The sequence below is a fragment of the Colobus angolensis genome, unplaced genomic scaffold, assembly GCF_000951035.1.
Source record: "Colobus angolensis palliatus isolate OR3802 unplaced genomic scaffold, Cang.pa_1.0 Scaffold81, whole genome shotgun sequence".
Classification (NCBI taxonomy): Eukaryota; Metazoa; Chordata; class Mammalia; order Primates; family Cercopithecidae; genus Colobus; species Colobus angolensis.
In genome coordinates, this window is record NW_012121932.1 from 388659 (window position 1) to 415608 (window position 26950).

The 26950-nt window shown below is 37.2% G+C and overlaps 1 protein-coding gene across 5 annotated transcripts in view; it reads left to right on the forward strand.

Annotated features, from left to right (window-relative positions):
* The window catches only part of RPS6KC1 (ribosomal protein S6 kinase, 52kDa, polypeptide 1), a 240061-nt gene that overhangs the window by 187964 nt on the left and 25147 nt on the right, over nucleotides 1-26950 (forward strand). For all 5 annotated transcript variants that reach the window (XM_011929408.1, XM_011929407.1, XM_011929404.1 and 2 more), the window contains 2 exons: nucleotides 8146-9741; nucleotides 10013-10102. In XM_011929408.1, coding sequence (XP_011784798.1) covers nucleotides 8146-9741; nucleotides 10013-10102 — 1686 coding nt within the window. The remainder of the gene's footprint in view (nucleotides 1-8145; nucleotides 9742-10012; nucleotides 10103-26950) is intronic.

Consider the following 26950-nt stretch of genomic DNA (forward strand, 5'->3'; position numbering starts at 1 on the left):
TCAGGGACCCACTTGAGCAGGCAGTCTGTCCCTTCTCAGATCTCAACCTCCGTGCTGGGAGATCCACTGCTCTCTTCAAAGCTGTCAGACAGAGTTGTTCGCGTCTGCACAGGCCTCTGCTGCTTCCCCTTTTGTTGTTTAGCTGTGCCCTATCCCCAGAGGTGGAGTCTACAGAGACAGGCTGGTTTCCTTGAGCTGCTGTGAGCTCCACCCAGTTCGAGCTTCCCAGCGGCTTTTTTTACCTACTTAAGCCTCAGCAGTGACGGGCGCCCCTCCCCCAGCCTGGCTGCTGCCTTGCGGTTAGATCGCAGACTGCTGTGCTAGCAGTGAGGGAGGCTCTGTGGCCGTGGGACCCTCCCGGCCAGGTGTGGGTATAATCTCCTGGTGTGCCCATTTGCTTAAAGTGCAGTATTGGGGTGGGAATTACCTGATTTTCCAGGTGTTGTGTGTCTTAGTTCCCCTGGCTAGGAAAAGGGATTCCCTTCCCCCTTGAGCTTCCCAGGTGAGGCAATGCCTCGCCCTGCTTCAGCTCTCGCTGGTCGGGCTGCAGCAGCTTACCAGCACCAATTGTCCGGCACTCCCCAGTGAGATGACCCCAGTACCTCAATTGAAAATGCAGAAATCACCGGTCTTCTGTCGCTCGCGCTGGGAGTTGGAGACTGGAGCTGTTCCTATTCGGCCATCTTGCTCCGCCCTACCGACTTATGACTTTTAAATTTTCTACTATTTTAGATCCTTCTTTACTATCGACCATACTTGACTTTGAATGGTCACATGACCATAAAATTTGTCTCTTTTGACCATTCGTTTTAGGTGTCTATTGTTTAATTTTAAGATGGTTTTGTAATATAAAGACAGTAAATTATAATGCAAATAGAGACTCTGGATGAATTAAATATTCAGCAAATTTATTGAGCATGTACTGTATAGTAGGCTCCTTTTTAGGTGAGCAAGACAAGAACATTCTTTTGTTTTGTTTTGTTTTTTGTTGGATGGGGGTGGTCAGGGTCTTGCTCTGTCTCCTAAGTTAGAGTGCTGTGATACAATCATAGCTCACTGTAACCTTGAACTCTTGGGCTCAAGTGATCTCCTGCCTCAGCTGGGATTACATGCGTGCAACATGTAATCCCTGGCTAAGTTTTTAAGGTTTTTGTAGAGATTGGGTCTCTCCGTGTTGCCCAAGTTGGTCTTAAACTCCTGGCCTCAAGCGATTCTCACGCCTCAGCCTCCCAAAATGCTGGGATTGCAGGTGTGAGCCAGCACGCCAGGCCTGAAACTTAATTCTTGTTGTGAAAAGTCAAACAGAAAAACAAAAAGCAGGAGAACATTGGATAATAAAAGGAACTATACAGATCTTTAACAAAGGGAGATCTAACAGATAACAACTGGGGGACTATGTTGAATTAAGTAGTCGAGGGAGCTCTCTCTAAGAAGGTGGCATTTAAGAGAAGTTCTGAGTGACGAAAGAAACAACATTTGAATGTAAGATACAGGTATGGGGATGAGTGTAAAAACAAACTTGGGATGTTTGATGACCAAGAAAGGCATCATTTGGTTGGAATGGAGCAGAGCGAGGACAATGTGAGGCCCTTGTTGGTACATGAGGCTGTTGCTGTTGGAGAAGTAGACAGGAGCCTTGTACAGCAGAGTAAGGACTTTGGCTTTTATTCAAGTGCGTTGGGAAACCATTGGACTTGTTGAGGGGTGACACAATCTGATTTACATTTTAAAAAGGTCACTGGCTCTTGTATGGGGAATAGGTTGTAGAAAGGTAAGAATAGAAGCAGTAAAAAGGCAAATACTGGAGGCTAGTCAAAAGGTGCTGCTGGCTTAGCCTTCAGGTGCCATCTTCACTGGCAAACCAGTGGAGATGTTTGAGGATAGAGTCAATGGGACCTGTGATGGATTTGAGATTAGGAAGAGGAAAATGTGCAGTAATTTCTCAGATTTGGCTTCAGCAGTGCAGTGAACTGGGTGATGAACAGTGTGTTTTCTTTTACACATCAGTGACACCTCCGTAGATTAGGAAGTTGGCCTGTGTCATAGAAAAGTAACTTTTCATATGTGCGAATAGTTATTACTGAGAAAGCAAACCTTGAACAGTTGTTTTCTCCATAACATGAATGCTTTGAATATTTATGATTTGTAGATTTAGCTTTCCATTGCTTACAGAACTACTCATGATTTATGTGAGTGTCTTGGACTCTTTCTTTCCGTTTTTAATTCATTTCATTAGAAATATATTGAGTGCTTGCTGGGACACAGGCATAGTTCTAATTTGGCAGTGAACAAAACAGAAGACTTTGCCTGCATAGAGCTTACATTACATTACATTATAGAGGCAGAACAGATAATAAGCAAATATTTAAGTAAATATATGACAGATGGAGGTAAATATGCTATGGAGAAAAACTAAAGGAAAGGGGAAGGGAATGCTAAAGGGGTGAGAAGGGGTGGTTTGCTATTTTTATATAGGGTGGTCATCTTATTGAGAAGGGACATTTGACCAGAGACCTTCAGGAAGCGAGAGAGGGAGCATTGTAGATATGTAAGGAAAGGATGTCTTGGCAAGAGGAAACAAATAGGTCTACAGGCTTAGAGGCAGGGGTGTGCTTGGTGTTCAAGAAGCAGCAGGATCAGTGTGGCTGAAGCAGAACAGAAAGAGCGGTAGGAAGAATGCTTAGAGAAGTGAGGAGGCAGGCAGGCAGATCCTGTATAGCATTATAGGCCACGTTAAGAACTGGACTTTTTTTCTAAATGAGCTAAGACATTATTGGGTCATGCTGAGCAAAGGATTGATGAGATAGGGATCATTTGCTGCTTGGTGGAAAACAGAATGTAGGAGAGCAGAAGGAAAAGCAGGGAGACCAATTTTTGAGTTGTTGCAGCACCCCAGGTGAAAATGCTGATGGCTTGGACAGGGCATTAGTGGTGTAGGTCAGGGGTTCCCTGGCCACAGACAGGTACCTGGAGGTGAGTGGCGGACAAGTGAACATTACTGCCTGAGCTCCGCCTCCTGTCAGATCAGCAGTGGCATTAGATTCTCATAGGAGCACAAACCCTATTGTGAACTGCACATGCAAGGGATCTAGGTTGCACACTCCTTAGGAGAATCTAATGCCTAATGATCCAAGGTGGAACAGTTTCACCCCAAAACAATTTCCACCCTCACCCCCACCCCTGTCCCTGTCCATGAAAAAATTGTCTTCCATGAAACTGGTTCCTGGTGCCAAAAAGATTGGGGACTGCTGGCATAGGTGGTGAAGAATGGTTATTAGAATCTGAATGTATCTTGAACGTAGAATGGGCATGATTCTGTCTTACATGATTTCAAAGTTTTTGGCTCAAATAATTGAGATAATGTAGTTTCCATATACTAAGCTGTGGAAGAAGTAAATTTAGAAGGAAAATCAGGGATTCCGTTTTGGACATGTGAATTTGAGATGCTTATTAAATATTCAGGTGATGTTGAGTAGACAGTTAGGATTTATCAGGCAGGATTTTAGGAGAGAGGTTTAAAATGTTTACTATTCCTTTTAATAAAGCCCTTTCTTAAACTATTTGAGAGAGAAAGGTGGGGAAGCAGAATGTATTCAGTCAAGGCCATGAGAGTTTAAGTTTCTCAGCTTAGGGATTGTGTAATATTCATCATCTATATGATGAATTAGTAAAATACTTGGTATTTAGAAGGTACTCAGTGTATAATTGTTGAATACTGGGTCAGTCAGAGAAAAGATGAAAGACCAAATTAAAAGACAGAAGTTGCAAAAGTCTCTGACTGTGGATATACAAAATAGAAAGGAGGTAGAAAAGAATTTCTCTCCAAGTTACTTAAGGCCCCAAGGAGTAAAATGATTCTCCTTTTATTAATTAGTTTTCTAAAATTATAAAACTAATTTATAAAATAAATTCAAACAAAATAGAAGTTTGTAAAGTAAAAATAAAAATTATCCCTCCCTATTCACTTTGTTGCCTAGACCTATTCCCCAGAAATAGGCACTCTTTTAACGGTTATCATATATCTTCCAATAACTTTCTATGTTTATAAGCATTCACTCCCTACCTGTCTATTTTTAAAAAACTTAAATAGGTGTTACATATTGCCTTGAGCTTGCATTTTTTCCCCCATCTTAACAGTGTACCTTGGACACCTTTAATATATCAGTATATTTAGGTATGTATTAAGAGAGGCAGTACAGTATAGGGATTAAAAATAAGCACTGTGGAGCCATGCTGTGTGAATATAAATGCTGGCTCACCGTTACTAGTGTGACTTTGGGCAAGTTATTTAACCTTTCTGTGCCTCAGTTTCCTCATTTGTAAAATAGAGATAATATTAATTACCTACCTTATAGGGTTGATGTGAGGATTAAATAGTTGTATATGTAAAAGGCTTAGAATAGTATCTGGTACATGGTAAGCATTATGTATTTGCAAATGGCTATTATTGATGTTTACATTGTTTCCAGTACTCAATATAAATACATGTATTTATACATACATGTTTTTGTTTGTTGTATTTTTTGAGAATTATATGTAGGACAGATTTTTTTCACGTTGAATTGCTTGGCCAAAAGATGATTTTTGATTGCTGCGATAGCAGTGTTTTATTATACATATGAAATTTAAGTACTAATTCTGACCAAGCAAATTAACAAACTTACTTTGCAATCTTACAGAAAACCAAGAGATTTAAAATCTGAGGAGAGACAAAGAGTTTTAATTAAACATTATGAATTCTTAGTTTTATATCTTAAAATGGTTCAATATCTACAATTTTATGTCCTTCAAAAAGACTTAGAAAAGTATCATTTATAGTCTTAAAATTAGACAAATTTTAGGTACTTTAGCCATAACAGATTTTTTTTTAAGGTTAATGTATATCTTTGGAAGAACATATGACCCCCAAAATGATGTTATACTTATAGATCCTTATAGATTCTTACTTATAGATTCTTTTCCTTGAAAGTTTTTCAAAAAAATTGTAAAGATATTATCTTTTTATAACTCAGTTTAATAAATATTTATTTAATACCTGTTTTACAAGCTAGATAGAATCCTCTGCCTGCAGCTATTAAGACTTTTCAGTCTCGTAAAGGAGATAATAAAAGCATTAAAGTAATATTAATATGATGTTGTAAATGTCATAAAGGGTATGGAAGTGAATGATAGAGGATTCAGAGAAGATATATATTGTGTCCAGTTAAGGGATACAAAGAAATTGGTAAAAGAAAACAGATTCTGAAGGACCTTCAAGAATAGGTAAGATTTTCACAAGCAGATACTGGGGAAACTATTAGGAAAAAAACATTACAAGTATAAGCATGGTATGAGGAAAAGCCCATCATGAATTCTGTGTTGAGTAAGGGGAGAGGACCAAATCATGGGTTGATAACTGTATTACTCAGGAGTTCAAATGCCTATGCAGAGTTGGTACATGATTCAGTAGGTGGAGGGAATTTGGCTTCTTGAATGCAGAAATGGCATAAGATCTGTGCTGAAATAGAAGATTAATTAGGCAGCAGTTAGTAGGGTAGAATGCTACAGGAGGGACTTAAAGTAAGGATCTAATTGTAGTTATAGCATTATCCCCAAAAATGAAGACTTTAAGTACATTGAATTTTAGATTTCAGTAGTTTATTCAGTTGGAATTGGCCTAGGAATGAATGGAGCTTTTCTTGGAACTTTATTAAAAGGTACCGTTCCTTGCTGATCAGTGGAACTTTACAGATGCAGGTACTGCTTATACGGTACATCTCATCATCTGATTTAACAAGCAGTGACTTTTATGTCATGCACATTGTGTAGGCAGTAGACATACAAAGATGAAAAAGACTTGATCCTTTCCTCAAAGTAGTCATCATCTAGGAGAATTGAAAACCACCCAAGTCATTTTATTTGGATTGCACACAGGAGTCTTAGGTTTAGGTTCAAGCATTGTTAGACTGACACAATGTAGGTATTTGTGGTAAGACAATGTGAGTATTGTTGTCAACAGACTAAAGAATATAGACTCAATGCATAGCTCCTTTTAAACTTCAGTTGAAATATGGGGAAATGTGAAACACTGAATATACTCTAAAGAGGACAGAAAGCATTAGCTAAGAAAAAAATGAAAGGAAAAAGTTAAATGCCATAACGTCCTGTACCACTAACTGTTATCAAAGTGGGGAATATGACACAAAAATTAGCTGACTATGGTGGTGCATGCCTGTAATCCCAGCTAATTGGGTGACTGAGCAGGAGGATAACTTGAACCTAGGAGTTGGAGGCTTCAGTGAGTTGAGATCCCGCCACTGCACTCCAGCCTAGGCTACAGAGTGAGGCTCTGTCTTAAAAAAAAAAAAAAAAAAAAGTTAAATAAATAGAATAGGGAAGATGGTTAACTACATCACTGCTACAAAGAGGTGTATGAGAATTCTATGGTTAATATTATGACCATTAGCCTTTATTGAGCATTTATTCTATGCTAGGTACCATGTCAGGTGCTATATGTATTTATTGAATTTCTTGAAATGAAATGTGAAGTAGGAAGAGGTATTTTTGATATTTCCGTTGACTTTTTTACACATGCAATTGACTGTCAATGATTATTTTCTGGTTTAGGTACTCTTGGCATATGATGCTTAATGATTACACTAAACATATGCTGAAAAATTGTCTTCTTTATATGAATAGAGGGATTTATTTTTAACACATCATTCTTTTTTATTTTTATTTATTTATTTTTATTATACTTTTAAGTTCTAGGGTACATGTGCACAACATGCAGGTTTGTTACATATGTATACATGCGCCATGTTGGCGTGCTGCACACATTAACTCATCATTTACATTAGGTATATCTTCTAATGCTATCCCTCCCCCCACCCCACCCCACAACAGGTCCCAGTGTGTGATATTCCCCACCCTTTGGCCAAGTGATCTCATTGTTCAGTTCCCACCTATGAGTGAGAACATGCGGTGTTTGGTTTTCTGTCCTTGCAATAGTTTGCTCAGAATGATGGTTTCCAACTTTATCCATGTCCCTACAAAGGACATGAACTCATCCCTTTTTATGGCTGCGTAGTATTCCATGGTGTATATGTGCCACATTTGCTTAATCCAGCCTATCATTGAACACATCATTCTTAATTTTTCATTTGTTTGCAACTGCAATTCTGTCTCCACAAAGTATACTTCTGCAGTTACTGCTTTTGAGATTTCTGGATCAAATTTAATTAATTATTCTTTCTTATAATACTGTTCCTAGTCACTACTGTTATAGCAAGTTTTTGATACTTAGCTATAATTGTTAAACATAAACATTATAATTGGCAAAAGGGATTGAGGTGTTTTAATGGTTAAAATAAAATAAAACTATGGTGAAATAATAACTACAAGTATTGCTGGTAAAATACTGGATTTTCTTTTATTTCTCTGATTTACATGAAAGTGATTTTTATGATTTTAGTTTTAAAGATATATGTCAGAATACACAGTCAGAATTTCCATAACTTGCTTCATTAATGGTTGCCCAATTAGTCTTCCTCAGTAGCTTTACTTATACAACGTATTACATATGTGGCAGGGCATAAAAGGGGAAATATATTATTAATATGTTATTTATAAAGGCATAATTATATACCACATGCCAAATTCCTCCAATCCTGGACCGGACATTTTCAAAATGGAATAATAATATTGTTGATTTTTTCCCCCCATTGTAGTATACAATTTAAACAGCACTTATTTATGTATTTCCTTTTGACCAAGGGGCCATGCTTGAAAAAATTATTATGTAAACAGAGCAGAACATAAACAGATGCTTCTAAAACTAAATGATATTTAACTTTAGAGTAGAATTTTAGCTGTGAAATTTCATATTAGTGTTTGTTATAACTAATTTCCCTTCAAAGGAAGAAATAGGTTGTCACTTAAAAAAATTGATATCAGGAGATATGCTTGAAACCATACTCACCATTCAGCAGTAACAACCATTTTATTAAATATGCTTATCTTATGGCACACTTGATATTAATGAGTATTATTGACTTGTTTTGATTGATTTTTTAAGATAGCTTTTGCTTTTCTAATGGCTTAAATAAATAACTGTTAATTTGGAGATGTTAATACTTTTGTTTGTTTTGTTATACTTGTTCACAGGTGGCAAACTGTGGTCATATATTAGTAAATTTCTAAACAGAAGTCCTGAAGAAAGCTTTGATATCAAGGAAGTGAAAAAATCTACACTTGCAAAAGTTCACCTGCAACAGCCAACTTCTAGTCCTCAGGACAGCAGTAGCTTTGAATCCAGAGGAAGTGATGGTGGAAGCGTGCTTAGACCTCTGCCTTTGAAGAGTAGTCTTACTCCAAGTTCTCAAGATGACAGCAACCAGGAAGATGATGGCCAAGATAGCTCTCCGAAGTGGCCAGATTCTGGTTCGAGTTCAGAAGAAGAATGTACTACTAGTTATTTAACATTATGCAATGAATATGGGCAAGAAAAGATTGAACCAGGGTCTTTGAATGAGGAGCCCTTCATGAAGACTGAAGGGAATGGTGTTGATACTAAAGCTATTCAAAGCTTCCCAGCACACCTTGCTGCTGACAGTCACAGCCCCAGCACACAGCTGAGAGCTCACGAGCTGAAGTTCTTCCCCAACGATGACCCAGAAGCAGTTAGTTCTCCAAGAACATCAGATTCCCTCAGTAGATCAAAAAATAGCCCCATGGAATTCTTTAGGATAGACAGTAAGGATAGTGCAAGTGAACTCCTGGGACTTGACTTTGGAGAAAAATTGTATAGTCTAAAATCAGAACCTTTGAAACCATTCTTTACTCTTCCAGATGGAGACAGTGCTTCTAGGAGTTTTAATACTAGTGAAAGCAAGGTAGAGTTTAAAGCTCAGGACACCATTAGCAGGAGCTCAGATGACTCAGTGCCAGTTATTTCATTTAAAGATGCTGCTTTTGATGATGTCAGTGGTACTGATGAAGGAAGACCTGATCTTCTTGTCAATTTACCTGGTGAATTGGAGCCAACAAGAGAAGCTGCAGCAATGGGACCTACTAAATGTACACAAACTAATATAGGGATAATAGAAAATAAACTCTTGGAAGCCCCTGACGTTTTATGCCTCAGACTTAGTACTGAACAATGCCAAGCACATGAGGAGAAAGGCATGGAGGAGCTGAGTGATCCCTCTGGGCCCAAATCCCATAGGATAACAGAGAAACACTATGCACAGGACGATCCCAGGATGTTATTTGTAGCAGCTGTTGATCATAGGAGTTCAGGAGATATGTCTTTGTTACCCAGCTCAGATCCTAGGTTTCAAGGACTTGGAGTGGTTGAGTCAGCAGTAACTGCAAACAACACAGAAGAAAGCTTATTCCATATTTGTAGTCCACTCTCAGGTGCTAATGAATATATTGCAAGCACAGACACTTTAAAAACAGAAGAAGTATTGCTGTTTACAGATCAGGCTGATGATTTGGCTAAAGAGGAACCAACTTCTTTATTCCAGAGAGACTCTGAGACTAAGGGAGAAAGTGGTTTAGCACTAGAAGGAGACAAGGAAATCCATCAGATTTTTGAGGACCTTGATAAAAAATTAGCACTAACCTCCAGGTTTTACATCCCAGAGGGCTGCATTCAAAGATGGGCAGCTGAAATGGTGGTAGCCCTTGATGCTTTACATAGAGAGGGAATTGTGTGCCGCGATTTGAACCCAAACAACATCTTATTGAATGATAGAGGTCAGGAACTTTTGCAAATGCATTTCTTTTTATTCGCTGTTGCTTCCAATTAACTGAGTAGGCGTTTTATCTTGTAATTAGTATCTTCATTTCCTGTCTAGAGCTTCATTATCAGTGCAGCAAATTCACCCCCAGTAATAGCTTCTAGTACTTAATGATGCCATTATTCTTAATGATACTGTTTTTAGCTACAAAAGGAGTAATTACAGTTCACTTCTGCAGAAAATGGAAGAGAAAAATGTTTTGATTTCTCCTGTCGTTTTGTTTTTAGGACACATTCAGCTAACGTATTTTAGCAGGTGGAGTGAGGTTGAAGATTCCTGTGACAGCGATGCCATAGAGAGAATGTACTGTGCCCCAGGTTAGAGCAATCTCCTAAAATGTTTCACTTGAAAAAGTGATTCGGCAGCTCTCATTTCTTTATAGAAGTTGTATTTTTGTATTTTTCACTAGCAGTTTTCATATGTGTTGGATTGGGTTATCTGTTTAACCCTTCAAAAAAAGAAAATTTGGGGCTGAACCAATTAAGTAATTCATAGGTATATATGTGTATGTGTGTCCATATATTTATTATTGTTAAATGAGTTTATATCTCACTAAGAACTGCAGTGAATTCTTAGAAATGTCTTAGCTTCTTAGTGTTTACAGGTACCTTTAAATACCCTGACCCTCTTTAGATTCGTAATTTTTTTCTTTCTTTCTTTCTTTTTTTTTTGAGACGTATCTCACTCTGTCATACAGGCTGGAATGCAGTGGTGCTGTTATGGCTCACTGCAGCCTCCAGCTCCTAGGCTCAAACAGTCCTGTTGCCTCAGCTTCCGAGTAGCTGGGACTACAGGTGTGCACCACCATGCCTGGCTAATTTTTTTAAAGCATTTCTTGTAGAGATGAGGTCTTTCTGTGTTGCCCAGGCTGGTCTAGAACTCCTGGGTTCAAGGGGCTGGGATTACAGGTGCATGCCACTACTCCTGGCTAATTTATTTATTTATTTATTTTTTGTAGGAACAGGGCCTTGCTGTGTTGCTCAGACTGGTCCTGAACTCCTGGCCTCAAGCAATCCTCTTGTCCCAGCCTCTGGAATAGCTGGGATTACAGGCATGAGCCATGGCACCTGGCAAAATGGAGGTTTTAAAAATGCAATATGATTTTAGTGATGTGCCAGCCTGGCATTTTATAACAGATTTTTGTAGACACAACAGTTTTATCTTGCCCTTACTGTATTGTCTTTATTTTTTAAAAATTAGAGATTTATTCTAATAATAATTCTAATAATTTATTCTAAAAATTTAGATTTATTCTAATAAATAAAGCAAAATTTATTTATTAGATCTTTTACTGACAATTATAGGTAGCATAAGCATATGAATTGCATTTGAGTTGGTTTTTCTTAGTCATCAGTGCAGATGGGGCTGTGTTATGAATCCAAAGTTTGTTCACCTTTTGCTTACCGTTTGGCCTCTTTGGATGGCCAGAGTCACTTCACCTGTCACCCCATTGGCCTTCAAAGGAGTTTCAAGCTGATTTTTTTGACATAATCTGCTTAGGTGTTGATCAATACAGTATTTAATACTTACCAGCTAACTAATGTATTGATGCTAACCTTGTTTCTCTGCATAATGGGAAGTGATGATAATAAGGATTAGAAGAGCTAGATTGTTTCTAGTTACAACTTTCATTGTTAAGAATTATTTATGCAGTAGAGAATACCAAAGTTTTCCAGCCTATAAAATAAATATCCCAAAACGTTCCTGAAAGTAACTGTTAGGGTTTTATTTTCTTTCCTCCTTCCTTCAAATTAAGACTGTTTGGTTTTTATTTATTCTTAGACACAATAGAGCACACCTACATTTTTTTTTCTCAAATAGATAATGTGATACTATATTTTGAAATCATATTAGTTAATAGAATAAAAAATTTCATGTTGAATTCACTTTATTACAGTTACTTGATTAAGAAAAAGCCAGATCCTCCCCACTTTCTAATTTGATAAGAAACAACATTTTAGGTTCCAGTGTACTTAGAAATATATTTGTTAATTATAATGAATTTGAAAGTTTTAGGATCAAACTTAATTTGGGAGTTTTTTTGAATCAAGCCTGTTACATCCTGAAGTGAAGTCTGGTGGGAACCATATAACAAAACCAAACATTTATGGAATATTGTTTAATATTTGTAAGTAGCCCTTATTTCTAATTTTTGTTGTTATTTTCCTTTTTTTCCCCTGGTTCCTAGTAAGTGTATATGTTGTTACTTATTGGAAACTATCTGTAAATTTGCCCTTGAGCATTATAGCAGATTGTTTTTCTTTATTCTCAAGCACAGTCACATTTACTTTAATGTCCATAACATGTTGGTATCCTGAGAGTTTTACTATGTGTAGAACAGAACCATATTACATTCATCAACAGATACACACTTTCAATTTCATATACTGAAATAAACCAAATTTAATACAGATCAGTTTCTAAGTTCTAATTTTTAAGCCTTGTCCCAGAAATTACAAGTCTCTTAGTTGACCAGCAGGTGGCAGTCTACCATTAATGGATTTTGCTGTCCTCTTCCAGGTTGTCCTTCACTAGCATTTGAAAAAAGCTGTAGTCTGAAGAGGTGCTTTGTTGTCATTATTTGCATAAAAGAATTGTGCTTCTAAGCTTTGTGAGTTGCAAAAGTGTTCTAGTGTTATGGCATGCTTTGTGAACAATGTGGAAAGGCTTTCCATTCATTGGGCCTGTTAATTTTAGCAACTAGGTAAAACAAAACAAGTAATGGCCTTAACAGAAAAATAACACCAATGTTCTAATTAAGATGACCGTAAATCTAGAGAGTTATAGAACTCGGTTAAGTCTATGTGCTTGCACCCCTCACTTACAACTCAAGGGGAATTAGAGCAAAAATTTGTGAATTACTGTTTGCCCCAAAAGTTCATAGCAGTGCTACTGATAAATCAAAACTACAAATAGGTTTTCCTCTCCTCGAAGGATGGAAGCAATGATAATATGTTAATATTTCAATGCTTAAAAATACAAATCAGTAACTACATGGGACATAGATTATTTAACCACCTTTTGATCTACCCTTAGGAACACCAAGGGTTGAAGTATTTTCCTCTCATACGATCCCCTCAGGGCCCTTACTTCCCAAGTCTAACCTTAGTATTATTGTCCAAGTAACTCTAAAGCATGTTAAGCAGCTGATGTTTGGTTAGAAAGAAAAGTTGTCACAAGATTACGATGAGAGCAACTCACTTCTGTTTAAACAGTGTGCACCCTCTACCCTGCCACTTCACCTCCTGGGAATCCTTATCACATATTTGTCCTGAAAACATTATCCACCTGCCCTGTACTTTATAATATCAGCAGTGTATCTTTTTATCTTGTGGATGATGTGCCTTTATATTTTGAGAAAAATTTCCAGTAACAGATTCGATTTGCATAGACAGAAACTTGAGCAAATGCCAAACTAGCAGGGGGGCCATTATTCTGCTCTATAAATAAGTTTAAAAAAGAAAAAACACACACACAGAAACCTGTGAATCAACATGTTTTGGTCTAATTGAGGGGAAAAGCAAGACAGATAAATTTTGAAATGCAAATGATCACCTTCTGTTATTTAAGTATAGTTTCTGCCAACTTTGTGATCCCAGATTTTAAAAAGTCGTAATTATTTCAACAATGTATACTCCCAAGGATGCCCAAGATTCACAAGTTTCTAACAAAACTGAGAACTTTTTAAAAAGTTGCCACTTTTTTATATTAAAGAAAACAAATCCAACAACAAAAAGACAAAAACCATGGAGCTTTCTCTGTCTACATCTGTGAAAAAGCCAGCGCATAAATGGCTGCAGCTGCAGACCCATCAAGAGGGTCTTGAGAATACGAATTCACTGATCAAACCCAGCCCTGTTTTCAAAGTAGAAGCCATTCCTTTTAGGTTCATTTTGTATCCTTAGATTATCTAGGATGATTCTCTAGAAAGGTTTTATTTTAAATAAACATCATTCATGGTAAATGGGTTCCTTTCATACCAGAGAAACACAGAATGGAGTTCAGGAAGAGAAAAGGCAAAAGAAATAGTCCACAAAGTAGGAACAGATTGTATAGTATGACAATGTAAATATAACACTGTCATGTCCACATTAGGAGACTTTTAGATACTTTATTAGGATACTTTTACACAGGTTCTTCTATTTTTTTTTGTTGTGAGAGATTAGAGAATAAAAACTGGAGTAAATTGGTTATTTTTCTCTGGAGGATTTTATTTTGGTTACTCTGATTTTATATCCGTTTTTACACACATAAACACAAAAGTTTTAGCCAAAAGATTTTATGTGCTTTATCATTTGATTTATTAACTTATGATAAAGAATAAACCTTTGGTTATAGTGTTTTAAGTATAAAGGAAAAATAAAATGTCAAGAAAGTATTTTTTTACCACTTTTTTTTTCTTGACTCTTATCATTCAAAAACAGCTAGAAAATAGAACCTGTACTACTAAGCATATAAAATACAAAAAAAAAAAAAAAAAGAAAACCGATTCTGAGGTGGGAGGATTGCTTGAGGCTGTGAATATGAGACTGCAGTGTGCTATGATCATGCCTGCAAATAGCTACTACACTCCAGCCTGGGCAACATAGCACGACCTTGTCTCTTAAAAATACAAGAAAATGATATTTGAAAGCTTAATATACGATCTGACACAAATGTATAAAATTGTTTGTGTTAGTTAACCTAATATAGTCACTTAAGTTTCCCATTCTAGTTTTGAACAAGTTGATATGGTATCCTATCAGTATGTGTCCTTCACTTTTATTTTCTGCCCCATTATGAGTCTTTAATTTGAAATGCTTGAAATTTACATTGATATTTGTCATGAATACTTTTCAGACTTGAGGATTTATAGGTGCATATATGTGTAAATTGAAGAAGTCCAAAATGCTTTTCACTGCAGCCCGATCTCCATGCTCCCAGATGTCAAATGACAGCTTTGCTTCCTCTCTCAGGCAATTTCACACTTGGAAACAGCTCACAGCTGACGGTGAAAAGTGAAACATAGAAAAATCATGCTGAAAACTATCTGTAAAAATTCAGTTTTAGAGCATGACATTTATTGACTACTTTTCTTTGTTCTTCTAGCCTGACTTTATCAAATAATCCATGAATATGTTTTGGGGAATAGTTTTCCCTGCCCTTTTCCATAAACATGCTTTCCATGGCATTTGTTTCTTTGTAGGCATGGAGCTCCATGTAATAGTTATGTATCTGATAATTAAAACTAGGACTCAGACCATGGATGGTTTAAAATATCTTTAGGCTAGCAGAAGTTTTTAAGGTTTAGAACATTTACACAGAATTGAGAACTACCAAACCTGCATATTTTCCCAGATTAGGTATAAACTCATTGCTTGACCTCAGGAAATTTATTTAAGACTTTCTAGGCCTCAGTTTAACAGTAGTAAAATAGATTTGTTGGGTGTAAGTAAAATCACAGATGTCAGATCATCTGACATCCTCCTTACACAAAATGTACTCAAAATTGAAGTTTATCTTATTAAGGCAGGCTTTTTCCCCCAAGGGTAAATATTGATTTCTTATCTAATGTTAGTAGAGTTAAAAAGTTACTTCATTTGGATGAGTTTCTGAGTATATATTTTTACTCATTTATAGAATTTGTACATAAAGTATATCATGTGGAAATAAGGGATTTATGGAAAATACTTTCATTTAGAGGAATGAAGCCAAAACAACTTTTGTTTGGGGTGAAAGTTGAATGTCAAGATTCTCAACAAACAAAATTGTTTAAATAAGAAAGAAATATTTAGATATGAGAATTTATGGGACCTGGATAATTTCAGCAAACATGAGAAATCTAATTTTAAGAATGTGAGATTGATAGGGAAAGCAAATAAATATAGATGTATATTTCAAAATAATAATGACATAACCAGGAGGTACTACTTTTTTTCCTAAAACAGAAAGAAGGTGGCAGCAAGAGGGAACTGTAGGAATAATTTTGAGTAAAATATTTATGGTTAATATTTAAATATTATGTTTCAGACAGTAACTGTTTTATTTACCCTTAAGCAAAACTTCAGCAATAGCTAGCTCTCTTGTACATAGTATTTTAATGTTTTCCTTGAATGATTAACAAGTATGTTTAATTCTTTGCCCTCAGTTCTTATCATCAAAAAAAACCAAATCTATTTCTTCTTCAGGAGAATCAGTTAATTTTTCAGTTTGCCATAGAATAGTGATGCTTTTCCACTAAAGAAAATTTCTTGATACACTTCACCACTGTATATCCATGAAACTTGTAATATGAGTATAGAGTACAAGCAAAAAAGACTTCAAGTTAATGTAAGTCTTACGTTGTCTAGGCAAGGCCTTTGTGGTGCAAAGAAGATCAAAGGATCACTTTAGGAGGACTTGAGGGTCTAGAACCCTGGAATCCATGGGCCAGTCACCATCACATCTCAGTTAAGGTTGCTCCATATTGAAAGAGACTAGTCTGAAATCATGATTCTCCTATCAGGCCAGAATGTGATTTGTCTCTAGTGGTGAGAATGAGACAAAGTAAGAGCGAAGAGTTCAGTCCCTGTTATTTGGCATCTTAGCAACTGACGCATTAGCACATCCCAAGAGAAGTTCAATGAATTGATGTTTTGATACAGAAAAGGTGAAAAACAGTATCTCTGTACATTTCATAGTACTACCTGATATTTGGAGTGGAGGGTTTATGTCAAACTTTAGATTAGATTATTAAAAGTAAGTTAATCTTAACCTTTTATTTACCCCAAACCTTTTTTTCTTGATGATCTTGGGCAAATTTCTTTTTCAGAAGAGGAACATGAGACTAGAGACTTATGAAGTATGAGCTACAGTGTAATGCTTTTTATTTTCATATATCAATTGACTTTTGCAAGCTATTCAGTAATTGGCCTTACCACTGCATTATTATAAAGAAGAAAGTGAACTGTCTTTTGCCTCTGATGTTTAACAAAGATGTAATGCTGAGTCTTAAACATTATATACCAGAGCAATTGGCTAACTACTTTTATCTAATCATCAGTTTCTGTATCCCATAACATTTTATAAATTTTAATCTCTGTTAGGTTACCAGGTCTTAGTCCTTCTAAGCAATTCTTCACAAATTCTTCCTTCGAATAAATGTTTAAAAATGCTAAGGTTTTAAAAAATGAGTGAGGATAAGGCAAGTAGGATTTCAGAAGCTCCTTTAATAGCAATGCATGTAGCTCTCTGCCTAACACAGCAGCAGAGCGGCAGAGAGAGAGCGAGTGAGCGAGAGAGCTATGCCTGTCATTCTCACAATTTTCAGTTAGCCTTTTTCTTATCAATCAACTGTAATGGCTTTGGTTGGGTAACACTATGACACCCGATGGCTATTCAGAATGGAGTTGTGATATGATCAATGGAAAATGGAGCATGCTGTTGGTTTTTTCCTACTAGAAATACAGGGTGAGAGAGTAAGCAAGATTGTTTAGAGCTCAGAATTATAATTATAATCAGTCAACCAGAAGTCATGTGGTAGTTACTCATTTCTTATTTTATCTCACGAGAAAACCGTATAGTAATGATACCTATAAACTCCCTTGAACAAGTATTCTTGGCTCTGGAGTGCTGAATCAAGTGGAATTAAGGCGTTTTGACCCAAGTTGTACAGATAATTGCAGGGAAGCTCAGAACATGGTTGCCAGGTCACCACGACAACAAGAAATTCAGAGCTAGGTAGTGGGAGAAAAGTGGAGTGAGATATGTAGCCAAGCCTAGCCTGAACTAGCTGAGTGTGGTCCACACTCAGGTCCAGTTCCCCACAATACAGCAGGCCCAGGGGTTCAGGTAATTGAATTACCTAAAAGCCAGCTGAATAAATAATGAGGTGGTGGCAGGAAGCGAGGCTAGAGACCGAGGTGAGCCAAAACGAATGTGTGTAGGGTGGAGCAGCACCACATCTCCCCTGTCACCTTGCAGCACTGGGAGAAGAACGGGGCCCCAGCTGCTGCAGACTTCTCCCTCTGGACAGTGCCAGTCTCTGTCGTTGGTCTTCTTTGGATAATACGCTAATTAGAGTAATATGATTCCAGGAACTTTCAAACAGTTCGTGTACCCCGCTCAACAAATACGGCATTTGAATAAGCAATTGAGTACAATGCTGGAGGACTTTATGGAATAGAGAATGGATAATTAGGCAGTCAATGTTTTCTGAAATAGTATAAAATAAGAAAAAAGGAGCAAAATGCCCATTTGAAAGGATGGGCTAGGAAATGAGAATTCCAGGCTCTAGTTAGTCTGTCACCTAAGAATGAAGATCTGCCTTGGAAATGTGAGACTGTAGGGAAGTTTATTCTGTCTGACTTGCCTCATTTCAAGTACAAGGCCCCTGTGAACAGCTTTGCATCTTTGAACTTGTAAACTTTAAGCTATTAAACTTTGATATTTTAGTTTATAACTATTAGAGGAGCATTCCAAACCTGGAATTAAAATGAAATTTTATTGTCATAGTTGCTGTGGCTTTTAGTTTTGCTTTTGGTTGTAACATTTTCTATTGTCATATACAAAAACTTAAAAAAATTTGTCTCTATATTTAAAATAGTACCCCGATTAGGTAGCGTAGTTGTCCTACAATGCATGTAATAATGAATTTGTTTTTGATAACATTTAAAAAATATTTCTAATTGATACAAATGATCTCACCAGCCCACCAGCCACATAGAACCAGCTTACAAATTTGTGGCACATTTTATGGAATTAGGTGCCTAAATTCCTTTAATTGAACAGGAATAGAAAAAAACCTTGAGTTATCTCCCTGTTCTGTCTTCTTTATTCCCCCAGGGTTTTTCAGCTTTTTTTTTTTTTTTTTTTTCCAAGACAGAGTCTCGCTCGGTCACCCAGGCTAGAGTGCGATGGTGTGATCTCGGCTCACTGTAACCTCCACCTCCTGGATTCAAGCAGTTCTCCTGCCTCAGTCTCTCAAGTAGCTGGGCTTACAGGTGGCCACCACCATACCTGGCTACTTTTTTGTACTTTTAGTAAAGATGGAGTTTCACAAGTTGGCCAGGCTGGTCCTGAACTCCTGACCTCAGGTCATCCACCTACCTGGGCCTGCCAAAGTGCTGGGATTACAGACGTGAGCCACCGTGCCCAGCCCAGCTTTCTTTTCTTGATGTAGCACACGCCACCTGTGCCAGAGCAAACTGTACCATCCAGAGGCAGTCATTGTGCTTTGCATGGGGAGCACTGGAAGGTGTCCATTCCACCACCTGAGTTTAGGCTGCCTTCATCTCTTGCCTGGAATAGTGAGTCAGCTGACTGGCCTCCACTCATCCTCTAATCTTTGTTTCTTCCTGCGGCTGAGTATGCTTTAGATAATGTTTTAAACTTTTTAACCTATAACTTGTAAAAGTGCAAAAGAACTTGATGTAGATCTGCATGCTCAATGTAACGTAAAGAAAACGAATGTGATGAGGGCTTTGGTGGTGCTTTGAGTGCCTTGAATGGATAGTGCTACAAAATACAAGATTGATATATTTAGTCAACAAACATTTATTAAATGCCTCCTGTGTCCCAGGCACTGTGCCTAGGAGCCAGAAATAAAAGACACAATTGGTATAATATTGACGGTTACTTTTGAAGATTTACATGAAAAGGAGTCTACCCAAACAGAAGAAATATACAGTTGGTTAACTAGGATGTTAATAGACCTTTATAGGTGAATAGTTGTATTTATAGAATGGTAATTTTTTGAGCTAACAAAAGACATGCTTAGCTGTCCCCCTTCCCACAGTTTAGTTCCATATATTGTTGGATACAAAAAATGCTTTCTTCTGTGTTTCTTTCTCTTTGCTCTTTAGTCATCAGCTGCAGTGGAAGACTAATGCTCAGCTCCTGCATAGAAAATCTTTATACACAGCAAGAGCTGGTGAGAGAAATTGACTAGGATTTTGTAATTCTAGTCCCTTTCAATTAGCAACAGATGCTGCAGGGAAAGATTGTCTGTATAGGAACACAGTACTAATGTTTCTGTGCCCTAGCTGACATGGAATGCTCATTGCAAAAGAAAGATGTTCTTTTCCTTGGTCAAAGTTGTCACCAATGACAGATTAGATTTTTTTAACCTTTCTCCTAAATCCATTTAATGAAGTCTGACTCCCTTAGAAGAAAGTTAAATTCTTGACCAATTGTAACAGCATTTCTAATTGAACACTTAAAGAATTTATAGAAAGTTTAGACATTCCAGCTTCCTTTCTGATAGTATAAAGGTATACATTGTGCTTAATTTTAAGGTTTATAAGAATTTGCCTTTGTTCTTATGTTGTCTTATTTGTTCCTTATGGGTTTTTTTTCCCCCAAAAGAGAGCTTTGGAATCCTTGAGGTCAAATATTTAAAGTGAACATTTTTATTATTTTGAGAAAAAGAATCCTGTGGCATTAGAAAACTATATTTACCTTTCACCTCCTTCCCTAGTGTATTTACTACTGATTATCATTTTAATGTATTGTATGGATCTTGTGGCCTTAAGATTGGCCTGTCATTCTGATATTTGGATAAAGCATTATGTTACTTATGTGATAAATTCTTCCAGCATCTAACTATTGGTTTAGAGTATTACATAAACACTATTTACAATGATTGCTGCTTTTTAATTAAATTTATATGACTTCTTAATAATAGTTCCACAGTTGCTATAACTTTGAGAGTGAAAAGAAATGAGGCTTTTAAGATTCTATTCATTTAAAAAAGCCTAGTTAAGAAAAATAGTTTAAGAGTTCTAAATTACAATAGAATTTCTCTATAAGTGAAATTCTCTTCTAAGAAGATTCTGAACATACTGTATTTCCTTCTGTTTCATGGGGAGAGAAGATAGTAACAACAGAGCATATTGCCTGAAGGAGGTTATGGACATGTCTCTGGGAATTTTTGGAATGGGGGTGGGTAACTATATTGTTAGTAAAGGTAAAGTGAAGAATTAGATGTTTTATGTGGTTCTCCTTTAGTGGAAAAACCAGGGAACTGAGTCAAATGGCCTCACCAGTCTGATGGTGTGTCTTAATATGTATCTGTAAATGTGGAATATCAGATTCCCTTATTAAGCATTTTAAAAGTGATGTCTTTTAAAGAAAAGCAAATTCTGAATTTGGGATGTTGAAAGCCCCACAGTTGCTTAAAATGCAAGATGCTTCATCTTTATAAAACTTTGTGGAAACATTTTTGTTTAAAGCTTGAGTTTAACTTGCAGTTTCTAGTTTTCTCAATTTTGTATACAATTTCCAGTATAATATTAGATCTGTCTTTGGTTATTTTTGCATCATGTCTGACAAATCTATGCAGTTTAAATTGTATAATCTTAAAAGGCAGTGCCTGTACCCTTAGATAAGCATACATCATGATTTTAGTATGTTGGAATCACATAGTCTCTCCAATGTCTTTCAAACTTCCTCAAGTCTGACAGTATGTACTGTTCTTCTTTCCCTTCCTTTCTCATCGCTATATAGACATCTTATGGTTGAGTTCAAGCTTTCTGCTTTTTTGTTCCTTTACTTTTGAGTGCTAAGATTATTATAGTTGCATGTAGGGTAAACATTATTATTTTGGCTGTAAGAGGGAGACTTGGAAGACTCTGAATATCATAAGGACTATAAAACTTTGTTATTCTGTGTTTTAGCAAGCTCTTTGGCAATGTGGGCTACCAAGACAGCATTATTTTTCTGAAAAATATCTTGGCTTATTGAAGAGTGTTCTATGAGGTGTTAAACATGAGTAAAGCAAAGGTAGGCAAAGCACATTTTATGTTGTGATATCTTTGTTTTATTTAATCTTGTTTATTCACTCGTGAAATATGATAGTTTGAATCATTAGTATGAATCAGTAAGATTCTATATTGTAGTTAGAATATCAGAATACTGAAGTGAAAGTTCTAGAATTTGACTCAACAGTTTGCACATATTTGATGTCCTTAAAAATTTATGGATGAGTTGAAATTTAATCAGGAACCGATTCTGTATCCCCATTACATTAAAAGATGATAATGGTTAGATTTAGTGACCCTGATTCATTTCACTTACCACCAGGTAATTAGTCTTTTAGGGAAAGAGAGGAGTGGCTGTGTATAGAAAGGAGAAAAGGAAGAAGATTGAGGAATGCTTGCTCATCTTAGCATAATCCACTCTTTGGGCATCTTAGGTTAATGGAGGGAGAAGAAGTTATGAGAAAGGCTCATGAGTGCTTTTGAAAACACTTTCAGGATCATAAAATTGCAGATTATAAGAGGTTGAAGGAATGTTAGAGGTCTGGCTGTTCTCATTTTCAGAGAAGCATAGTGATATACTCAGCCAAGCTCAAACAGCAGCATAACCAGAGCCTTGTCAATACATCTGTTTGACTTAAGGATAAAAATCCAGGATTCTTTGATATCACCATCTCTTTTTGAGTTTTTATGGGAATAAACTGAGAAATTATTTTCTGAGGTAATAGTTTATTTTTCTCTGATCATGTTTCTTAATGCCCATAGTGTGCCACTGCACTTGTAGAGAATAAGGATACTGTTTTACCAAGCCTAGAAATTGCAATTATAGAATGTAGTGGTAGGGAATGGGGCATGCCCAGAAACTTAACACCTTGTGTTTTATAGGAAAAATGTTTTGAAAATTGGCAAAAAAAAAAAAAAAAAAAAAAGTGGTAGAGTTTATCCTTTAAAATATTTTTCTAGGCCAGACGTGGTGGCTTATGCCTGTAATTCCAGCACTTTGGGAGGCCAAGGCAGGAGAATTACTTAAGCCTAGGAGTTTGAGACCAGCCTGAATAACATGGTGAAATCCTCTGTCTACAAAAAATAAAAATAAAAAAATTAGCCAAGTGTGGTGGTGCATACCTGTGGTCCCAGCTACTTAGGAGGCTGAGGTGGGAGGATTGCTTGAGCCCAGGAGGTCGAGGCTGCAGTGAACCGTCATCCTGCCACTGCACTCCAGCCTAGGTGACAGAATGAGAACCTTTAAAAAAAAAAAAACAAAAAAAACAAAACAAAATGTTTTTCTGCTTGTTTCCAGAGATTTTTCAAATTTGAGGTAGGAGTTAAAGGGGATTTCTCAACTTCACTGTGTTATTCTTTTAAAATAGCCTCAGACTTACGTGGTATTTCTTTTCATTCTCTACTTTTGATTTTAGGCACATATACCTGATGTTTGTAGTAACTATCATGTTGCTTTATGTATAAATCAGTGTTGTTGGTTTATGCTTGGGTTTTTTTATATAGAGTTTGCAAGTAAAGTAGTTTTAGAGTAGTGGTCTTTGACAGCCACACAACTCAGGTTTCTTTTTGGCAATATGGTTTCAGTGTATATCTTAAAATTTTTAATCTAAGAATTACTGATATTTAAGGATCTTAAAAGGGCAACCAAATAAAGTCCTTTGTTCTGATAATTGAAAGAATTTTTTTTCTGTTTTAACACCTATAAAGAAGAAATTCTACAAGTACTTACCTTCACCTGTTCTCATATTTAAGCTTCCTAGCTGTTAGGAAGTTCTTTATATCTTACCTAAATACAGCCTAAATACAGAACTCTTTGTCGCAACTTAGAGTCAAGGTTACGAAAATCAAGGACAGTTGGTCATGATATCAATATCACATTAATTAATGAATCCCTGCTTGATATAAAGTCATTTTGAACAGTTTCAAGCTGCATTGTTAAGGGGATAGATTTAAAAATTGTGCAATGTCTTCTTTTCTGGTTTCCATGAAAAACCAATTTACCTGTTTACAGTTCTTATCCTTGTCTACTACTCCAATGTGATTAAAGACATTCAGCCTAGCTGCCTTCATAGTTTCAAAAGCAGTTTTTCTTAGATGGGACCAGCAGTCTCCTTACACCTAAGTGCTGTTAGAAAGCTGAACTAATCATATCCAAGAGGAGGCAAGAAGGAAAGTCAATGGGGAGGAAATGAAGCAAAGCTGTCTATAGAAGAGAGAAGAGATGAAGATCCAGGAAAGATGGAAAATGGGGAGTGACGGAGGTAGACTGTGGTTGACAGCACTAAAGTGTCTCCAACAGTTATCTCAGGTGCCACTTGGTGTCTTAGACTAACTAGCTAGCAAGCCCACTGAAGAGTGGGAATATAAGTAAACTTTGCAGGGGTGTCCAATCTTGTGGCTTTCCTGGGCCACACTGAAAGAAGAATTGTCTTGGGCCAAATAAAATACACTAACACTAATGATAACTGATGAGCTTAAAAAAAAAAAAAAGGTCGCAAAAAAATCTCATCATGTTTTAAGAAAGTTTACAAATTTGCATTGGGCTGCATTCAGCCCACAGGCTGTGGGTCGCACAGGCTTCCTCTAGGGGATTCTTAGGTCTCTTCCCTGCTTGCTGTCTGTGTTGCCTCCCATTCGATTGGGGCTCATCAGACACTGTGGCAATCCACATTTGGAGCAGACATTGGTCGTTATTTACCTGTTAAACACCCTGGCAGAAGATTACTTAGGGATTTCAAAGCAGCATAAAGCCTAGTTCTTAGACTCCGCAGTTGAGCAAGTTCACAGAAACCAATACAGGAATCAACCTTGTCTGTCTCATGAAGTGCCTCTCAAATTTTTCTGCTTATGTACTTGACTGTAGAGGTGATATGAAATGAGTATCTCAGGGGACCAGTGAAGTAAGATTCTGAGGTTTCTTTGAAGTCTTTTTATCTTGCAAATCCATGCAAATTTTACACTGTGTTCCATAATAGGTCTATTTATTTTAAAAAATAGTAATTGTAAAACAATACTGCATCCCCTCCCCATATACAAAAGTCTTTGAGACTCAGGAATATGCACTGTGCTTACCTTGTGGCTTCAAGAACACACTCCCCCTACGCCTCCCCACTAACACATTTCGTCTGGGGTGCATGTTCCCTGCAGTGGTGTGGAAAACAAACATGTAGCTTTTGAGGATCTAGGCTACATTGTTGATGGCACTTTGGACCTTTTGCTGAATTTAAAAGGTACTTTTATAAATATGTTAGCCATTGATTAGACAGACCCATCTGGGCAATCCTCTGCTCAGTTTTAGTGGGGAACCTCATGAGCAGAGACTTAAGAATGTGGCTTCAGTCTAGAGCTCCTTAGCACATGTTATTGGACCCTATAAACCATCTCATTAATTTTTACATTTCTCGAAGCTAACTGGATCAACTGTCCCGCTTCTTCCTGGACACATAAATACAATATTCTCTCCCAAAGTCACCATACCCAAATAAGTTCTTCCATAAGGTTGCTTAGAGATTGTAAATAATTCCTGTAAAGTGTTCAATATGGTTTCTTACATGTAGTGAACAGCCAGGAAACGGTAGCTGCTATATTATTATTGCTGCTATCATTATACAATGTGTACCTACTATGAACAAAGCAGCATTATAAATGGAAAGTTTTTAAAACTGATGGCTGACAGATAACTTTGGATCTTGAATTGTAAACAGGTAAAACTTTTTTTTTTTTTTTTTTTTTGATATGGAGTCTTACTCTGTCGCCCAGGCTGGAGTCCAGTGGCATGATCTTGGCTCACTGCAGCCCTTGCTTCCTGAGTTCAAGTGATTCTCCTGTCTCAGCCCTCCAGGTAGATAGGACTACAGGTGCGCACCACCACACCTGGCTAATTTTTGTATTTTTATTTTTTATTTATTTTTTGAGATGGAATCATGCTCTGTTGCCCAGGCTGGAATGCAGTGGCGCGATCTTGGCTCACTGCAACCTCTGCCTCCTGAGTTCAAGCAATTCTCCTGCCTCGGCCTCCCGAGTAGCTGGGACTACAGGTGCCCACCACTACACCTGACTAATTTTTTGTATTTTTGGTAGAGACGGGGTTTCACCGTGTTAGCCAGGGTGGTCTCGATCTCCTGACCTCATGATCCAGCCTCCCAAGTGCTGGGATTACAGGCGTGAGCCACCACACCCAGCCTATTTTTGTATTTTAGTAGAGATGGGGTTTCGACATGTTGGCTAGGCTAGTCTCAAACTCCTGACTTCAGGTGATCCTTACAATACTAAGAAGTATGCACTGCTTGTGATATGATTAAAGAAAATGGAGTAAATGAAATTCTTGAACAAAATGATACTTAAGAAATAAAACCACTAACTACACTAGGAGGAAAACTGATTATAGCTTCACGTTATTTAACGATGTGGCCAAGGCATAGAATTCTGTGGAGGAATAGTGCCCAGTAGAGTGCTTAGTTTGTGCTGCTTCATGTGTATTGGTTGAATGAATTTGATGGGTTGATACCTTATTATGGAAGCTGAATTGTATATATATACCTGATTAAGCAAGAAATTTGAATGTTATCTAATGGTCAGTGAGAATTTTGAGCAGAGAAATGATGTCATTCATTGCTTGTTTTAGACTGGAAGGAAATGTACAGAAGGTTGTGTTTTATGATAGAACTATGATAAATTTCCCTTTTACTTTGCTAACATTTCTAAGAACACATACCCTTTATAAAGTCTAAGAGTACACCTCCAAAGGTGATAGTGGCTCCCTGTGAAATGGGAATGGGGGTGAGGGCAATGTATTTGCATCTGGGAGGGGTAGCATATGTACTTTGAAAGAGAGCATCCAGGGATATGTCCTTCATGAGTATCATTATTGTAGAGAATCCTTGAGTATTAAATCATAGAACTCCTAGAGCCCCTCAGCTCTTACCCTCATGTTATAGATGAGATCAAGTGAATTTCTTGACTCAACCCAGGACTCCTGATTCCTAGTTCATTGTTCTTTTTCATCCATTAAAGTTGTGGAAAAAAACATGCAGGTGAACAGAAAGGAGGATTGGTTTATGTAATTTTGTCTTCCCTGCTCTAGAGTAACTTTTCCAACAAGCCTCAATGTTTTCATATCATCTTGCTGTACTTTAAAAATTTAAAAATGTGTATCAATTACATATTCATGTAGGTAATAAAAAAATCTCACTGGCTGGGTGCAGTGGCTCATGCCTGTAATCCCAGCACTTTGGTAGGCCAAGGCGGGTGGATCACCTTAGCTCAGGAGTTCGAGACTACACAGGGCACATGGTAAAACCCCGTGCCTACTAAAAATACAAAATAATTAACCGAGTGTGGTGGCATGCAACTGTAGTCCCAACTACTTGGGAGGCTGAGGCAGGAGAATCGCTTCAGCCCCAGAGGTGAAAGGTGCAGTGAGCCAAGACTGCGCCGCTGCACTCCAGC